The sequence below is a fragment of the Dermacentor albipictus genome, chromosome 4 (genome assembly GCF_038994185.2).
Source record: "Dermacentor albipictus isolate Rhodes 1998 colony chromosome 4, USDA_Dalb.pri_finalv2, whole genome shotgun sequence".
Taxonomy (NCBI): domain Eukaryota; kingdom Metazoa; phylum Arthropoda; class Arachnida; order Ixodida; family Ixodidae; genus Dermacentor; species Dermacentor albipictus.
Window position 1 is genome coordinate 1,832,379 of NC_091824.1, and position 18,472 is coordinate 1,850,850.

Below are 18,472 nucleotides of genomic sequence, written 5' to 3' on the forward strand. Positions count from 1 at the left end.
TTAGTTACAATAATGTCTGGGGTCAGAGAAGGCGCGAAAACTGCGTCACACGGCCAAGGTGCTTTTCGTCACAAAGCCAGGTGCGGCGAGCGTGCTCAAAAACTACCGAAATAAGTTATAATTATGCTTGGGCTCATAGAAAGCGTTACAAACATCTCCCAGTACGAGTAATTAACTCAAATGAACTAGGCTTGGACGGCGGAGCTATTTTTCGATAACTGCGTCACTATATAGTTTAAGTTTTGTGCAGTAAGCCTAAATGTGCTTGAAGTGCGTCGCAGGCTGCCAAACAAAATTCCTCACCTTGCTGTAGACCAGTAGTGCAGTGGTGCCTTTTCGAAATTCAGACGGAACACAAGAGAACGCCGGGAGCCCAAAAAACGGGCTACATACAAAAGAGACGGGTCGCCGAGCACGCGAGCTTCACATGCGCAGCCGGCCTCGCTCACTCCTGCGGCTTGTCTGGCGCATGACGTATGCACGTGCGTCTGGCGTGCCGCTAGCTTGTTGCTAAGCAACGCACGAAAAATAAGTTGCAAAGTATAAGTTAATTTACACGCAAATCTTTTTTAGTTTCAATGAGAAAGAATAAAAAAAGTAAAACGGTGTCTGTAAGTTCATTTCACATTCTTTTTTTTCTGATGTTCGCGTCAGCACACGGTTGCAGTTGAAACTAGGCGTGACATGTTTCCTGTTGCCAATGTTTGAAGAGTGTCCCCTCTTGTTGAATTTCTTTCTCTATGCGGTCACTATCTCATCGGCCGGCGGGCCGTCGCCACAACGTTTATAGATTCTTCGTAAGTACCCCAACTCTTCGCCTCGTCTATGCGAACCGAGCGGCCCGCTGCCGTTCCCGCGACAGCAGCGCCGCCATCGGCCTCCGCGCCAAGCGTACGAGCGTCGTCTGCCTGGCACGTTGCTTGTCGCGGCACTCGGCATTTACATGGCGCTCGCCGAATAAAGCACCCGTTATTTCTTTTTGTTGTTGTTTAAGCTGGAGTATAATGTTCGATAGACACGATACATGAAGGTGCACGTCCGAAGAGAAGAATGAGATGGAAAAAAGAAAGTCGGCCTACAAACCAAAGTGCTCGCGCAACATCAGCGCTCGGTAACCCACACTTCGCCAGTACTCGCGTCTCCGTGAGCGCAGAACTTGGACCGGAGGCAAAAGGCCTCCACCGCCGGCCACGTGCACGAGGACAGTGGCAAGGCACACACAGCGAGAAAATGAAATCGGCTACCTCACAGGAAGCGCAAGGAAGGAAGGAAGGAAGGAAATAAACTTTATTTTTCAAAATGAAAAGTAGGCGAGCGTGGTTGGGCCCTTAGTCCAGGGCTCCACTGGCGCGAGCGGCTAGCTGGGCTTGGTCCAGGAGAGCCACTTGACTCTCCTTTCCCTCGTCCGCAAGCCATGCCTCCCACTGCCTATTTAACATAAGTGGATGTGCAGTTATGCATGAGATAGTAATATGTGAAGGCCTTTTCATGTACCAAGAAGCCCAAACACCCGCAACAAGCGGCACATGTCAGCAGAGCAGCGCCACTCACTTGGCGCAAAGCTCGACCGCAGCGCCCTCACAGTCCCAAGAACAAGTCGCGCCTTGCTCGAAAAGAAGAGTTGCGCCACGGAAAAGTAACTATAAACCCCGGTCCGAAATTAGGGGAAATGACGTCATTTCCTAACGATAGAGCATGTTCACTTCGGCGTCTCTGATTCCGGTAACCGTGATCGCATGGGTAGCAGAGGTAGATTGTATTATTTTCATGTTGTGCGTAATACGCGGCCTGTTTCAACAGCTTTGCTGGCATTGCTGTCAACAGCGAGGACAGCTACCTTCGGAGCAGCCGTATCAACCAGTCAGGGCTGTAAAATCTGTTTGAAATTCGCAGCACATCGTCGTTTGGTTTGTGAGTGTTATAAGGTGTTCGTGTTTCTCAGCGGAGTAATCAACAACGGATTTGGCGTCGAGCTTGTTGTGCGCCGTCCTACGGATGTGTACTGTTCATGAGTGGTGCTGTTTGCGCATCGGGTAGTGCTGCCATGCCGGCTGGATTTGCTTTCTTGTAAGAACATCCGTACCGTCTTTCGCGCGCGTCTGATATGCGTCGAATGCGTAAGAGTGCCCATACAGTCTGTCGCGAGTGCTTTCGGAAACTGCTTGCGTTCTGTCTGTGTGCGCGCACTTCTGACATTCGTGGTTATTGTGCCAACGCTTTGAAAAGGTGTTTTTCATTTGGTGACGGCGTCCGCGAATGACGTGTTGATCATTTAAAGACCCTGCTTCAATGTAGGGAAAGAGAGAGAGAGAGAGAAAAACTTTATTGCTCAATTAATCGGAGTTATGGCAGGTCTGGGTGGGGCCCTCAGTCCAGGACTCCACTGGCTCTTGCGGCTCGCTGAGCTTGGTCCAGGAGGGCCAACTGGCTCGCCTGATCCTCGCTTGCGAGTAGTGCCTCCCACTGCCGTACGAAGTCTGTGACGCTTAGAAAAGGTGAATTGACGTTGCTTGGCCGAGCCGTACATTCCCTCGTTATGTGGGCCAGCGTGGGTTTTTTGCCGCACCACGGGCAGGTGTCGGTGTAATATTTCGGGTGCTTCTTGTGTAAGAGGTTTAGGTGTGGTTATGAATTGGTTTGTATGTGACGCCAGTCTTGGGCTTGTCTTCTATTTGCAGTGCGGAGGGCCGTAGGTCCGTCTCTCCCTCCTCTGATTCTCTAATATGTCGCGCACTGTGGACAGTGGTTCCCCTAGGGTTCTGGCCGCTGCTCGGTCGTTGCTTCCTCGAGCTATGCGGTCTGCCCTTTCGTTCCCGTCGAGTCCGTTGTGCGCGGGGCGCCATGTAATGCCGTGGTCCAGGTCCAGTCGTGAGCCGAGTATTCTTTGGGGGCTGCGCGGTAGGCATTCCCCGCATGAAGAGTCGACACGCTGCCTGCGTGTCTGTAAGCACATGAGCCGACTGACCCTTAACGTCGGCGCCTCGTATCGCCAGCGCTATCGCCGCTGCCTCTGCTGTGCATGCCGAGGTAGTCTTAACCGGAGCGGTTATCGTGGTGACTCTATTGGTTGCGGCGATCGCGTAGAAGTCCCTGCGAGTGGTTGCACTCGCGTCCGTGTAGTAGACGGCCGAATCCTTGCCGAATCGCTTCTGCAGAGTCCTCGTCCTGGCTTGTCTGCGGCCTGCGTGGTACCTGGCACTCATATTTCTTGGTATAGGTGAGACATGGACATGCTCCCTCAAATCTCGTGACAAGTCTGTTTCGTCTCCGCAGAACAGGGGTGGAGCGTTGTATCCCAGTCTTTGGAGAATAGAGCGACCCTGGGGCGTAGAGCCCAGCCTTTCTCTTTGCGATATCAGAACTGCAGAGGCATGTTCTTCATATTTGTTGTAAATACCCAACCGCTCCAGGCGCTCCGTGCTGACTGTGTTCGGGTGTTCCAGAGCAGATTTGTATGCCGTTCTGATAAGGGTGTCCACCTTCTTCATTTCAGTTTGGTTAAGTTTTTGGAACGGCAGGCCGTAAGTAATGCGGCTAATCGCAAATGCTTGCACCAGCCTAATAGTTTCTTGTTCCGCGAGTCCGTTGCGGCTGCGTCCAACTCGCCATATCATACGTGCCACGCTCTTAACGGTTAGTTTTAAGCTCCGAACTGTGGCATCGACGTTGCCATTCTCTTGGATAAGTAGGCCAAGCACTCTCATTTGGGCGACTTCACGAATGGCCTTGCCGTCGAGATGTAAGTCTATCCTTGGTGTAGTAGTTTTCTCATGACGCTTGCTGCGTACGCACATGAACTCTGATTTTTCCGGTGCGCACGTCATACCCGCGTGCTTGGTGAAATTTACTACCTTGTCTATGGCCTCCTGTAATAGGTATTGTTTTCCTCCGTAGGAACTCCGGTGTGCCCACAACGTTATGTCATCGGCATAGATCGTACATCCGAGGTCCCGTGCTTGCTCGAGTTCTAGGGCCAGTCGCCTCATCCCGACATTGAAAAGAAAAGGTGACAAGATTGAGCCCTGTAGAGTTCCTCGGTTGGGCATCGCAAAAACCTCAGAGCCTGTACTGCCCAACCCAATCGTTGCCTTCCTTTCGCGAAGGAAGGTAAGGACGTACCGAAACACCTTTCTTCCGCAACCTATGTCTTCCAGAGCTTCGCGGATTGCTTCGTGAGATATCGTGTCAAACGCTTTTTTGACATCGAGCGCCACAACTGTCCTGGCTTTGCTTCGTGGCGGGTCCAAAACTTCGTAGCGAAGCATAAGAAAGGCGTCCTGTGCCGAGACGTGTGGCCTGAAGCCAAGCATAGAGTGGGGAAAAAGTTCATTCCGCTCGATGTAGTTGCTCAGTCGTGTTTGGATCACCTTCTCAATAAACTTCCCTGCACACGACGTGAGCGATATTGGTCTCAAGTTTTGCAGATCTCTGGGTTTAGCCAGTTTCGGTATGAGTATGATAGTAGCCTCTTTCTATTCTTTTGGCAGTTCCCCGTCGTCGGACCATACATTATCGTTGAAATAGGTCCCAAGCTCGCGCAGTGATTCCTGACTCAGGTTGCGCAGCATCGCATTTGTAATGTGTTCCGGACCCGGTGCGGTGTTGTTACGGAAAGATTGTGCGGATACATAGAGCTCTGACGTTGTTATGGGTGCGTCCAGCTCCGCGTTGTCTGGTCCCTCATAGTTGTATTGCACTGTTGTATCCGGTACTCCTATGTAGATGCTCTTAAGGTCCTCAATGAGGGCATCGGCCGTGCCATCGTATTCATTTTCAATTAATTTCAGTGTTCTGTTTGTGGTGGTCCGTGTTCCTGTCGGATCTATCATACCGCGCAGAATAGCCCATGTTCGCTTTGTGCTAAGCGTTCCTTTGAGGGCATCACAAAACTGAAGGAAATTGGTGTCTTGCAGCTGCTGCGCGTACTCACTGGCTTCCTGCGCAAGTCTGGCTATCCTGATCCTGAGTTTTCTGTTGTGTATCTGTCTCTTCCAACGTTTGGTTAGACTTCTCCGCGCTTCCCACAAGTGTAGTAGATGCCTGTCTACTGCCGGTGTTTCGACTGTTGTCGATATTTCCCGTGTAGTGCTTCTGTGTATTCTCCTGATGAGTTCCGTCGATTCTGTAGCACTATCGCACGGTGTGGCCTGCCTTTGCTTCTGTCTATAAGCTGTCCAGTCGGTTATGGTGGCTTTTCCTAGGTGGCTTTTCCTAATCTATGGTGAACCCGCGTCGTGTTAACTGAGATACTAATAATGCAGTGATCACTGCCAAGGTGTTCGCCTAGGTTGGTCCAGGTAACACCTCTGTCATTGTTGCTGAAAGTTAGGTCCGGCGTGGTATCTTTGACTACACTGTTTCCCGTTCTGGTTGGTTCACCCGGTCGCGTCAGCAGGACTAGCTTATGCTCCTCCGTGAGGTCGGCTAGCCTTTGGCCCTTAGGAGTACCTCGATCATAGCCCCAATCAGAGTGCGGAGCGTTAAAGTCCCCTAGGACAATTGCCCGGTCGTTGCTTTTCACTTTGCACAATGCGACCGTCACTAGCACGTCGAACTTTGCCTTCCTATCTCTAGGTGGGCTGTAGACGTTGGCAATAACTGTTTTTGGTTTGCAGCGTCTACATGGCCAGACCGTGAGAACCTGATGTTGGACACCGCAGTTAGGGACGTAGTCCACGCTCACCGCTATGTCTGCCCGTGTCAGTGCTGCTATCTGAGGAGGGTCAAGGTTCGTGTGCATCTTGTATCCTCTCAGGTTCGGTATGTTCTTGCCTGGTTCTTGTATGCATATTATATCCGGGGGAACAGGCGTCGCATCTATAAAACTCAAAAGTGCTGCGTGTTTAGTTCTAACAGTCCTGCAGTTTCACTGCCAGACCTCGAGGTTTTCGGCTACTCTCGTGTGGCGATTAGCCATCTATAGTACTTTCGCTGTCGGTCAGCTCTCTCTCTTTAGGTCTGCTTGCAGGAGTTCCCGGGCTGGCACATTTTCGTTTGTTCGGTCCCTCTTTTGTGGCATGAGAAGAGGAGTCCTCTGTCTGTCGTTTGAGCTTGTAGAGCTCTGCGAAAAGAAGTTGGATTTGTTGGGCTATGGTATCCAGTTTATCGTCTTTTCCTGTCACCTGTGTGTTCGCGTTCTTGGTTTCTCCTGGCTTGTCTTTGTTCGTGTGGGGCTCATTCCTTTGTTTCAAATCAGCTAGCTCCCTTCGAATTTCTGCAAGACTGTCCTTTAAAATTCTGTTCTCCTCAAAGATTTTTTTGATAGGCTGGACTCTGAGTTACTGGATCGGCAGTGGGAGACACTATTCGCGCCCAGCTTACCTGTTGTGTGGCGGTGGCCGCCGTCTGATGTTTAGCCTGTGGAGCCCTCTCCTGTTTGTGGGCTAGAGAAATTGACATTGCGTGCCCAGGATGTTGACCTAGATCTCTGATGACTCCGCCGCCTGGTACGCGATCTCGATCTGGATGTCGATGTTCCTTCTTGTCTCAATTTCGAGTGGGTCCCCTCTTGCCACTGAGGGAGCTCCGGAAAGTCACTGAGCTCCAATTCTTCGTCTTCTGTTGCAACCCATTGGGGTCGGTGTTGTTGAGCAGCTTTGTGCGCTCCGCTTCTAGGTCGGCTTTGTGGTCGTGTTTGCTTCAGACGTTTTTTGCAGCTTCGGTCGCCCGTGAGGTGCTGCCCCCCGCAAGCGGCACATCGCTGTGAGCACTCGTGTCCGTCTTCGGGCTCGAGCGCCCCACAGATTCCACACACTTTTGTGTCCGGTTGCGGGCAAACGTCCGTGCGGTGGCCGACGCTGTGACAAATCTTGCACACCTGCACCGAGTTGCGGTATGGATGATACGCCATTTCCCCGCCGGATAGCAGATGAACCGCGGTAGGACCGTGCCGAGGAATGTGATGACTGCGCTCTTCGAGTCCCGTAGCATTCTTGCCTAGATTATCTCGATGCCCTGGGTACGGACGCGGAGGTTTGCCTTGATTATCTCTCCGGGCGTGTGCGGCGGGAGTCCCAGGAACGACACCTCTGACGGCACCTTCTCCTGTGGCAGCGTACGCATTGAACGCGTGCGTCTTGCCATTGACTGTGAGAGCTGTGCTATTGCGTAGGAGATTAGCTGTCTCTTCCTCAGACGTTGAGACTATTGCTATGTTTGAGCCCTGTTTTATGCGCAGTATAAAATGCTCACCCTTTACTTTGTTGTCGCAGGCCGCGATCACTGCTTCTGCGAGTATCGGACTGGTTGGAGTTTTCGACGGGAGTCCTTGGTGTGGGCGGAGAATGATCTTGAAGTCATCCCGCGGCAGTGGTGGTAACTTGTTCCGTTGCACCTTGCGTCGGTGGATGGGGGGCGAGTTCTGTTCCTTCTGCGAAGGCTCGTTCCGTTTTGCTTGCAGGCGTTCCTTCGCTTGCTGCCGTTTTTGGCGGAGCGTTAGCACCGTTTGCCATCCCTCCTCGTCAGGTTCTCTCGTAAACCGCCGCAGGTCCTTAGCGTTCGTGAGAAGCGTTGTATTAGTTTCGTCTTTATGAGGAGGCTTCGAAAAAATTCATGCCGTCTTCCTCCGTACCGGGTTTCGGTTGGGACGGCGCGCCCTTTGAGGCGCCCGCCGCAACCGAAGCGATCTCTTGAGACGCCATATGCGTCGGTGTCTTGTGCCAGACGCTGCACCGACGTGACGCGGCGGCGGCCACCGCGCCTTAGCTCTGATGCATGCTAGCTCCGACACCGCGTACCTGGCAGCTTCTTGAAATTGTGGAGCCGCCGGAAACGGGCCTAGGTCCTAGAGGATGGTGTCCCCGGATTCCGCAGACGTTCACGGTTCTGATGGTATACAATTTCTGTCGGTTACTGGAAATGTAAACAACGAAAAACATGGATATTGCGGAGCTCGTAACGGGTGCTGCTGCACACCTCGACGCCGCCCATCGGTCTCCTCAATGTAGGGAGACTTACATTTTCGTTGTTTTGAGGTCAGCTTTCAACGCATGGCACGGCATTGCAGTGCGCTTAACCTTTATTGGCACACGAATTACTTTGTCACTTGTCCTTTAATTTCACATTCAGTTTTGTGTAGTATGTAGGCAGATAATGGTCAAGTTGTGACGCCAATCTCGTTTTATTGCCACTGCTGTGAACATATGAGTATTTCTTACTGGGTCAAGCTCTCAGCAAGTTTTGAACGACTTAGTGGAAATCATTTTTCATAGCAAAATTGTGCATTGATCGCATGACATTTTTAGGGATTGATGGTTATTTAATTTTCTTATTTTTTCTTTATTTGTGACAAAGTGCGATGAATTTTGACTGCTGTTTTGGCTATCTCTTCACCGACTTATTTATACTGTGTTTTCTGGTTTTGCTTTTGATTTTTTATATGTGGGCATGCATGGCCAATGTCATGCCTGCCTACTACGGTTTCACATAAACAGACACTAGCATGCTCTTAGCATGGCTAATGAAAAGAGATTAGCAGATTTGTATTTGATGGTTTTGTGGTTGACGCATTTGGCTATTTGGAAAATATGCAGCTTCAAGTTCGCCCATTACTATGTGTTACTGACATCTCTGATGGAAACAAAATTATTAGGATGTGGCAAAGTGCATGCATCTTCTCTCACTGATCAAACTGCATGCAATAAACTCCTTTGCCAACTCGTCCTAGTTTGATGTGTTTCCAATGCACTATAATCACATTGCCAGATTCTTTTATTGTGTGCACAAACAAACGTAACATTTTATTATGAAACTTTGAAGGTAGCCAACTCCTATATTGCATTGAAATCTTAGGCAGATGTACTCTGAACAAGAGATGTATCATCTGATAATAGCTTTCGACAATATCATTGTTTTATCCAGTGCTTATTAGCTGGCCGGGGAATGTGTCATGCAAAGGCAGCAGTATCGCCGTAAGTGTTCATCCGAGAATACGTCCACAAGTGAAAACCATTGCACCAAAAGTGCTGACACCAGCTTTGATTGGGATGTACGCGTGCATTGCACGAAATTCGAGAAGTTGAACTCAAAACCTCCTATTTGCTCTGTAATTTATTCTGGTATATGTGTCACAATGGTTAAATGTCATCTACAGCACATTGATCATGCTCTTGCATGTACTACAAACAACTCATCATAAATCTCACTGTCATTATTGAGCTTTTGTATGCACTACGACTTAAGTGCACATACTTTGTAGTCAGCTCATAGTCATCCTCAAAGATCATGTTGCTCATATACTACAGTATGTACACATCACATGCCACCTCACACACTTCATACATGATCTCTTCAAGTCTACATAGCACATCACACATCTGATACATGCTCTACGCATTCTTGTAGCACATCGGATAAATCTCGTGCACTTCGTAGCAAAGTCTTCGTAGCACATCATACAGATCACGCACATTTTCTACGAAATGTCGTTCAATATGCATAGCGTATCGTTCATTTCTCGTCAAATCTGTGCGACAGGCATACATCTCGTTCATTTCTCACAGAATTCTCATGCAGATCTTTCAATACCGCCCTCCTAAATGCAACATGTCCACCTTTCTTATGTTTTTGGAAACTTTCCTGTCGTGGGCTAATGAGAATGATTACAACCTTACTATCCGCGGTGATGTAAATAGTGACGTGCTAACTTCCAGCCCCCAACGTCTTGAACTTTCTGATATCTTGGAATATAATGCATTTGCAAATGTTATAAAAGAACCTACTCCATTCCATGTTCATTCCTGCACACTTATTGACATCTTTATAACAAATAACAAAAACGCGCCTATTTCTTCTGGTGTCGTGAAAACTTATTAGTGACTATCTATCTGCCTGTATATGTAATTTTAAGCCAAAAGAAATTTCAATTTAAGGGTGCAAAGCCACCGCCTGCACAACTCCGGTACATATAACGAAGCACTATAGATATGTTTACTGCATGTATATCCAACATAAAAGGGGACGTGTTTTCTGTGAAAATGATGCAGATACAGCGTATAATTTCATTATTTAAACTTTTATGGAAGGCTAGCTGTAACAAGTGCTTTCCATTCAAAACGAAGCATGGCAAGAAAATCTGGGATTACTTCAGAGTGCCTTCAAGCTATAACATTAAAAAATACACCTTACGAGCGCTTTTTAAAATCTAGTGACAAAGAAGACCTTAAGACGTTTAGAAAAGACAAGAATACTACAAATTCTCTCTTAAGCAAAGCAAACTTAAATGTTTCAGTATCCTCTTTGACCCTGAAAAAACCAAAACATCTGACGCACCGTCTGGAAAAAGCCGCACATGTTGCTTAATCCATGCTCGGACGGCATCTCATACCCGATTAAACTTACCGTGGAGAACGAGATCCTCACTGGTGCTCACCTTGCCGAAGCTTTTAATAAATTGTTCACCTCCATTGGAGAGAGCTCACATGACAATAATTTCACCCCTTTCATGGGAATGCAAACAAGCGAAAGTGCATTTCTGTTTCCGGTAACTACACAGGAGCTCACGGCTCATTTCATGTCCCTAAAGAGCAGCAGTTGTTGTGACACTGACGGCCTAGAAATTGGGCCACTTAAACATGTTATTCATATTGTATAATATATCATTAATTTAGTGTTTTCATTGGGCACTTTTCTAGGCGTCTTCAGATAGCCAAAGTTTCTGTTACTTTCAAGGGTGGAAACAAGAATAATATATCGAAATATAGACCCATTTCATAACTGCCAGTTTTTTCTAAAGTAATTAAAAAAGGCGTCATAATGTGATGCTTGCTTAAGATTGAAACCATTCGTTTATGTATTAGTTTAAGTTTGCTTTCACAAAGCAGCGTTCAACCGAAACTGCGCTACTAACGCAAAAGTAAATCATGCTGGATGCATTTGAAAAGGAAACATATGCTCTTGCACTTTTCGTTGACTTCTCAATAACCTTCAATAGAATTAACCACATTACACTAATTAAAAAATCTAGACCACTATAGTTTTCGGTGTAACTTTTGAAATGTCATCCAACCATATTTGGAATACCGACAGCAAACAGTTGAAATAATAGCTATTGTTAGATACGGGACCGTTTCCTGAGCCTACTTCGAGTTCACCAGACCACATCGAATAGCACTACAGCTAATTAAGGAGAGCAGAAGCACGGATACCACATTCCCGAGGCGCGGCACGTGCAAACCAGTTGACGTCCTCCTCCTCGTGTGCCGCAGGTGGAGCTATTCACTACTTGACTCTTCCCGAAAGTGAAGCGAGAGCCTGGCACTGTTCCAGATAACGTGGTTCCAGAGGCAAGACGGCTGTAAAGCACCGTGAAAACCCTGTGGGCCTTGGTCTGCCGTCGCCCCCATCTGCCTATTGTGACGGCGCATTGCAAGTCAGCAAGGCAATACCGCAGGGAGAAGTAAACCCTCGGACAATGGGGGACCAAGCAGCGACCCTCTCCGCCGGGTGTAACACCATAGCATGGGCACCTACCATTGGCCGAAAATGACGACACCTGAGCGGGCTCGCCGATTGGCCGAAAATGGCGTCACTTGAGCGGGCTCTCCCATTGGCGGAACGTGACGTGTCTTCGAGACACCGAAGGGCTTAAAAAACACAGACCGGGAGCAGCAAGAGAGCATTCCTAGAGCATTCCTTGATTCATCTCTTTTGAGTTTCTTGCCACGGGCCGAAGCGTCCGAGTTGCTGCCGGCCCGTAATGGCTTCTATGACTGTTAATTCATTCGTCGTCTCACTGTAAATAATGTAAATAAACCTCCAAGTTTTTCATCCCGAAGTCCTCCTCAACTCCTACAACTGGTTGCCAGCGGTGGTATTGCCTCTAAATGCTACACTATGTCTAGCTTTAAAGAATTATTAACTGGCGTGCCCCAAAGTAGTGTCCTGCGTCTTCTAGTTTTCAATAACTATGTATATGACTTCGTGAACATCGATATAGCACAACTTTCATTATTGATGCAGATGATACAAGCTTATTTTTTAAGGACGGTGATTTGCATAAACTTGTGAAGAAAGCAAACGGTGTCTTGGAATGCTGAACACATGGCTCTTAAGCAATTCGTTAATTATAAACACCTCTAAATCAGTACCCATTGGTCCCAAAAATAAGTCCGTAAACTGCAATTTTACCAAAACGATTGGCCCGGAAACAATTAAAATTGAACCTATAGTCAAAACCTTGGAAATGATTTTGCATAAAAATATTGACACGTGAACTTCCACTTTCTCGCTCTTCTTTGCCCTTGCCCCTACGAGATATCTTGGAAGCGTACTACATCAGTTTATGAGGTGATGACCGTGTTAGTACAACCTCGGTGCGCTTACTTGAAAAAGAATTAGGATTTCTGGGTCGGTCACGATAGAAACGTTTTTTGTCTTTTCATGCTATGTGATTAGTGATGATGCAGTTGCGCATGCTCTGCTGGCCTTGCTGGGACTACACCGATTCTAATAAACCTCAGTTGATAGTCCAGTCGTTGTGGTGTGAACCTCTCCTCTTGTCCTTTGTGTTTCTGACTGGTTTTTTCGTTCAAGTATGTACCAACTGGCCCAGATTTCAACCCTTCTGCTAATGTCTGTGGACAGGAAGGCAGCAATTTGGGCTTGAAATTTAGTGTTCGAAAATTGAATGTTATGGTATTCAATGAAACCTGTGAACAGGCAGTGGCAATCTAGGGCCAGGAAATATCTAGGGTAAGATAATAAAAATACCTTAGTATTTGGATAAACGAAGGTAATATTGTTACGTAGGAAGACGCAGACGAAAAGCTATGTACAAATATATTTACAAGGAAAATATGCTGCGCTTGGCCAAGAGGCGACAGCTCGCGCAAGCTTCTAACCGTCGTCGTCGTCTTCACACTGCTGGCCTTTCGTGATCGCACATATTGTGCCGTAGCACTACCCCCGGCTGCAAAAGCGCCGTCCCGGAGCGACTAAAGATCGGACTCGGAAGCAGTGTAGTAGGCCTTGAGCCTACTGACGTGTACGACATCACTAGATGCCACAGGAGAGGACGAGGTTGAGCCCACAGGAGCAATTTCGTAAGTCACAGGCGTCACCTGGCGCAGCACGCGGTAGGGCCCTGTGTATCGCGAAAGAAGCTTCTCTGAAAGTCCGACGTGACGAGAGGGCGACCACAGGAGCACGAGCGCACCAGGTGAAAACTGTACGTCACGATGGCGGGCGTTGTAGTGACACTGCTGAGTGGTCTGTGAGGCCGTAAGTCGTGCACGGGCAAGCTGGCGTGCATGGTCGGCGAGGGCGATGGCGTCGCGCGCATACTCGCTTGTTGAGACCGCAGCAGGAGGAAGTGCCGTGTCTAGGGGCAAGGTAGGTTCGCGACCGTACAGTAGATAAAAGGGAGAAAATCCGGCGGTGTCGTGCCGGGAAGAATTGTACGCAAATGTTACGTAAGGAAGGGCAATGTCCCAGTCGTGGTGGTCCTTGGAAACGTACTTGGCCAGCATATCGGTAAGAGTACGGTTTAACCGCTCTGTCAGGCCATTGGTTTGAGGATGGTATGAAGTAGTCAGTTTGTGTTGAATGGAACAGGAACGCACAATGTCAGCGATAACTTTCGAGAGGAAGTTTCGACCACGGTCAGTAAGCAGCTGGCGCGGGGCGCCATGAAACAAGATAATGTCACGCAAGAGAAAGTCCGCGACGTCAGTGGCGCAGCTGGTAGGGAGAGCCCGAGTGATAGGGTATCGGGTGGCGTAATCAGTCGCGACGGCTACCCATTTGTTCCGAGAGGATGACGTGGGAAAGGGACCGAGCAGGTCTAATCCAACACGAAAGGACGGTTCCACAGGGACGGTGATCGGCTGGAGATGACCGGCAGGTAGCACCTGAGGTGTCTTCCGACGCTGGCAGGGATCACAGGCAGCAACATAGCGTCGAACGGAGCGAGCGAGACCAGGCCAATAGAAGCGGCGGCGGACGCGGTCGTACGTGCGGGTTACCCCAAGATGTCCTGCAGTGGGTGCGTCATGCATCTCAAAGAGCACAGTCTGTCGTAGATGTTGTGGCACGACAAGAAGAAGATCAGGGCCATCAGGGAGGAAGCTCCTTCGGTACAGAATGCCGCCCTGGAGGACATATCGGCGAACGGATGCGTCGGTAGGTGTAGAGCGCAGACGCTCGATGAGTACTCGCAGCGATAGGTCTCGGTACTGCTCATCGGCGATGTTAGCGAAGGCAGACACAGAGAAAATGCCGTCGGCGGTACTACTGTCGGCGTCGTCAGGCTCGTCTACCGGGTAGCGAGACAGGCAGTCAGCGTCCTTGTGTAGTCGGCCAGATTTGTAGGTGATAGAGAACGAATATTCTTGGAGGCGTAAGGCCCAGCGACCAAGTCTTCCTGAAGGGTCTTTCAATGAGCATAACCAACAAAGCGCGTGATGGTCTGTGACAACGGAAAAGGATCGGCCATATAAGTATGGGCGGAATTTCGCAACCGCCCATACTTATATAGCGTGAGTGTCTGGCCCTAGTGGCCAGACACTCACGCTCAGTGATGGAATAGTTGCGCTCCGCGGGTGAGAGGAGCCTGCTGGCGTAAGCGATAACACGGTCGTGGCCACGCTGGCGTTGTGCCAGTACTGCTCCAATTCCGTGACCGCTGGCATCAGTACGGACTTCGGTAGGCGCAGAAGGACCCACACCTGCTGGCAACAGCTCACGTGGACCTGACAGTGCGCATCGGGCGCCACCTGCAATTCCGCCAGTGCGCAGCTGCGACGTCAACGTCATCACGTCTGGAAAGGATAAGACCAAGCATCGAACAGTATCTCTCCAGTGGCCACGGAGGCACGATGAGCGGAAGAACCAAAGGCTTACGCACCTCTTTTTTTGTCCTGCAGGTTAGTTGCCTTTCTGAATTATCTTGTCGTAGCTTCAGACCAGATGACCCATTCGCTATCGTGCTTCCGTGCCCTGAAGCCGTCCTATTGCCTTTTTGCTCCTTGCTGCTTCTTCTTTGTGGGGATGTTGAAAGCAACCCTGGCCCCGATCATCTTGCAGAAGTCCTGAAAACGATGAAGGACTTGAATGAGCGCACAAAGAGAATTGAATCAGCGCAAAAAACAATATTGGAAACAGTAGCTGAAGTAAAGCAACAGCAGCAGTCTGTTTCAGAAGCGATGTCCGAAATAAAGGACAGACTAGCGAAAGTCGAAACCCTAACTTCTGTTTTCGAGCAGTGCCAAAAAGATATGCAAGAATTGCATGCCACGGTAGAGCGCCTCAAAAAAGACATGAGTGCGTTTCACTCACGTCTTGATGACGCAGAAGATCGATCTCGCAGAAATAATCTGATCTTTTATGGTATCCCAGACCGCAGACGAAACTTCATCAGAATCGGAAAATAAGATACTAAACCTGCTGACTAATGCATTGAAGGTTAGCATAACGGGTTCTGATATATGCCAGGCGCACAGAATTGGCCGTTTTGATTCAGCGAAAACTCGACCATTAATAACTAAATTTGAAACCTATAAAACCAGGGAGCTAGTCTCTTCAAAGCGAGGTTTGTTAAAAAACACAGACACAGCAATGAGTGAAGATTTCTGCCAAGCCACTCGTAACATAAGGAAAAAATTAATAGAATATGGCAAATCGAAAAACACGCTTTTCAAACTAAGATATAAAAAACTAATGTTGGATGGGAAATGCTACGCATATGACGAAGCCAGTGAAAGTGTTTATGAAATGCGCAGAACGCATACACCTGGTACAACTCTTCGTTCTGGCCGTAAGTTACAGCCAAGTTAGGGCCATCCGAGGGGAGGTGCCTTAAAAGATTGCGGGTGTTCAGTTCTTTTTACTAACATTCGTAGTTTTTTTCCTAAGAAAGACGAATTATGTGCTGGTATTAACGACTGTAATGCTGACATCATTGTACTCACAGAAACATGGTTAAATAGTAAAATAACAAACGCCGAACTGTTTGAGTGCGAGAACCAATACGTTGTTTACCGAAGTGACCGAACTGGTAGAATTGGTGGTGGCGTTCTGCTCGCCGTTAAAGAATGTATTAATTGTTTTTTTGTGACCATTGATACCAATTTAGAGCTAATTTGGTGCTGTATAACTATTAGTTTTAAAAAAATAATACTAGGTGTGTGCTACCGATCCCCATCAAGCGACTCATCCTTTTGCGATGACTTATATGATTGTTTAAATAAGATTACCATGCGTTTCCCCGGAACTGAAATCATACTCTTAGGCCATTTTAATTTTCCTAACATTGTCTGGTCACATGTCAATCCCTTTTCTAATCCTTCGTCGGCCGAGGCCAATCGGTTCATTTCCATTTGCTCTGACTTCGGCTTATCGCAGATCGTTAGACTTCCAACACGTGTAGCACAAAACACATCTTCACTCCTGGACCTCATTCTAACGTCATCGCCCGATAACTTTTCTGCGGTGACACACATGCCCGGACTGAGCGATCATGACATCTTGCATTTTACACTTACAACAACACAACAAAAAACATACCGACAGCGGAAAAAGTTCCGAGATTATAAAAAAGCTAACTATCAAGCCATTAAGATGTGGGCATCATTAAGGAGTGTGCAATGGAAGTCGGTGGTAACTACGTTAGGCAGGATACCAGCAAACTATCGCAGGAGACGAAAGATCTGATCAAGAAACGCCAATGTATGAAAGCATCAAACCCTACAGCTAGAATAGAACTGGCAGAACTTTCGAAGTTAATCAACAAGCGTAAGACAGCTGACATAAGGAAGTATAATATGGATAGAATTGAACATGCTCTCAGGAATGGAGGAAGCCTAAAAACAGTGAAGAAGAAACTAGGAATTGGCAAGAATCAGATGCATGCGTTAAGAGACAAAGCCGGCAATATCATTACGAATATGAATGAGATAGTTCAAGTGGCTGAGGAGTTCTATAGAGATTTATACAGTACCAGCGGCACCCACGACGATAATGGAAGAGAAAATAGTCTAGAGGAATTCGAAATACCGAAGGTAACGCCGGAAGAAGTAAAGAAAGCCTTAGGAGATATGCAAAGGGGGAAGGCAGCTGGGGAGGATCAGGTAACAGCAGATTTGTTGAAGGATGGTGGACAGATTGTTCTAGAGAAACTGGCCACCCTGTATACGCAATGCCTCATGACCTCGAGCGTACCGGAATCATAGAAGAACGCTAACATAATCCTAATCCATAAGAAAGGGGACGCCAAAGACTTGAAAAATTATAGACCGATCAGCTTACTGTCCGTTGCCTACAAAGTATTTACTAAGGTAATTGCAAATAGAATCAGGAACACCTTAGACTTCTGTCAACCAAAGGACCAGGCAGGATTCCGTAAAGGCTACTCAACAATAGACCATATTCACACTATCAATCAAGTGATAGAGAAATGTGCAGAATATAACCAACCCTTATATATAGCTTTCATTGATTACGAGAAAGCGTTTGATTCAGTCGAAACCTCAGCAGTCATGGAGGCATTAAGGAATCAGGGTGTAGATGAGCCATATGTGAAAATACTGGAAGATATCTATAGCGGCTCCACAGCCACCGTAGTCCTCCATAAAGCAAGCAACAAAATCCCAATAAAGAAAGGCGTCAGGCAGGGAGATACGATATCTCCAATGCTATTCACAGCATGTTTACAGGAGGTATTCAGAGACCTGGATTGGGAAGAATTGGGGATAAAAGTTAATGGAGAATACCTTAGTAACTTGCGATTCGCTGATGATATTGCCTTGCTTAGTAACTCAGGGGACCAATTGCAATGCATGCTCACTGACCTGGAGAGGCAAAGCAGAAGAGTGGGTCTAAAAATTAATCTGCAGAAAACTAAAGTAATGCTTAACAGTCTCGGGAGAGAACAGCAATTTACAATAGGCAGCGAGGCACTGGAAGTCGTAAGGGAATACATCTACTTAGGGCAGGTAGTGACGGCGGATCCGGATCATGAGACGGAAATAATCAGAAGAATAAGAATGGGCTGGGGTGCGTTTGGCAGGCATTCCCAAATCATGAACAGCAGGTTGCCATTATCCCTCAAGAGAAAAGTATATAATAGCTGTGTCTTACCAGTACTCACCTACGGGGCAGAAACCTGGAGGCTTACGAAAAGGGTTCTACTCAAATTGAGGACGACACAACGAGCTATGGAAAGAAGAATGATAGGTGTAACGTTAAGGGATAAGAAAAGAGCAGATTGGGTGAGGGAACAAACGCGAGTTAATGACATCTTAGTTGAAATCAAGAAAAAGAAATGGGCATGGGCAGGACATGTAATGAGGAGGGAAGATAACCGATGGTCATTAAGGGTTACGGACTGGATCCCAAGGGAAGGGAAGCGTAGCAGGGGGCGGCAGAAAGTTAGTTGGGCGGATGAGATTAAGAAGTTTGCAGGCACGGCATGGCCACAATTAGTACATGACCGGGGTTGTTGGAGAAGCATGGGAGAGGCCTTTGCCCTGCAGTGGGC

General features: G+C 47.9%; 1 protein-coding gene across 4 annotated transcripts in view; it reads left to right on the plus strand.

Annotated features, from left to right (window-relative positions):
- Positions 1 to 18,472, plus strand: part of LOC139059570 (uncharacterized) — a 161,525-nt gene that overhangs the window by 73,958 nt on the left and 69,095 nt on the right. Inside the window, exons 3-4 of one of the 4 annotated variants that reach the window (XM_070538007.1) lie at positions 7,212 to 7,314; positions 11,205 to 12,449. The exons of 2 other annotated variants lie outside the window; for them this stretch is intronic. In XM_070538007.1, coding sequence (XP_070394108.1) covers positions 7,212 to 7,314; positions 11,205 to 11,269 — 168 coding nt within the window. In that variant the 3' untranslated portion in view covers positions 11,270 to 12,449. Of the gene's footprint in view, positions 1 to 7,211; positions 7,315 to 11,204; positions 12,462 to 18,472 lie in introns of those variants that run through there. One more of the 4 variants, XR_011514203.1, reaches the window with a different exon arrangement.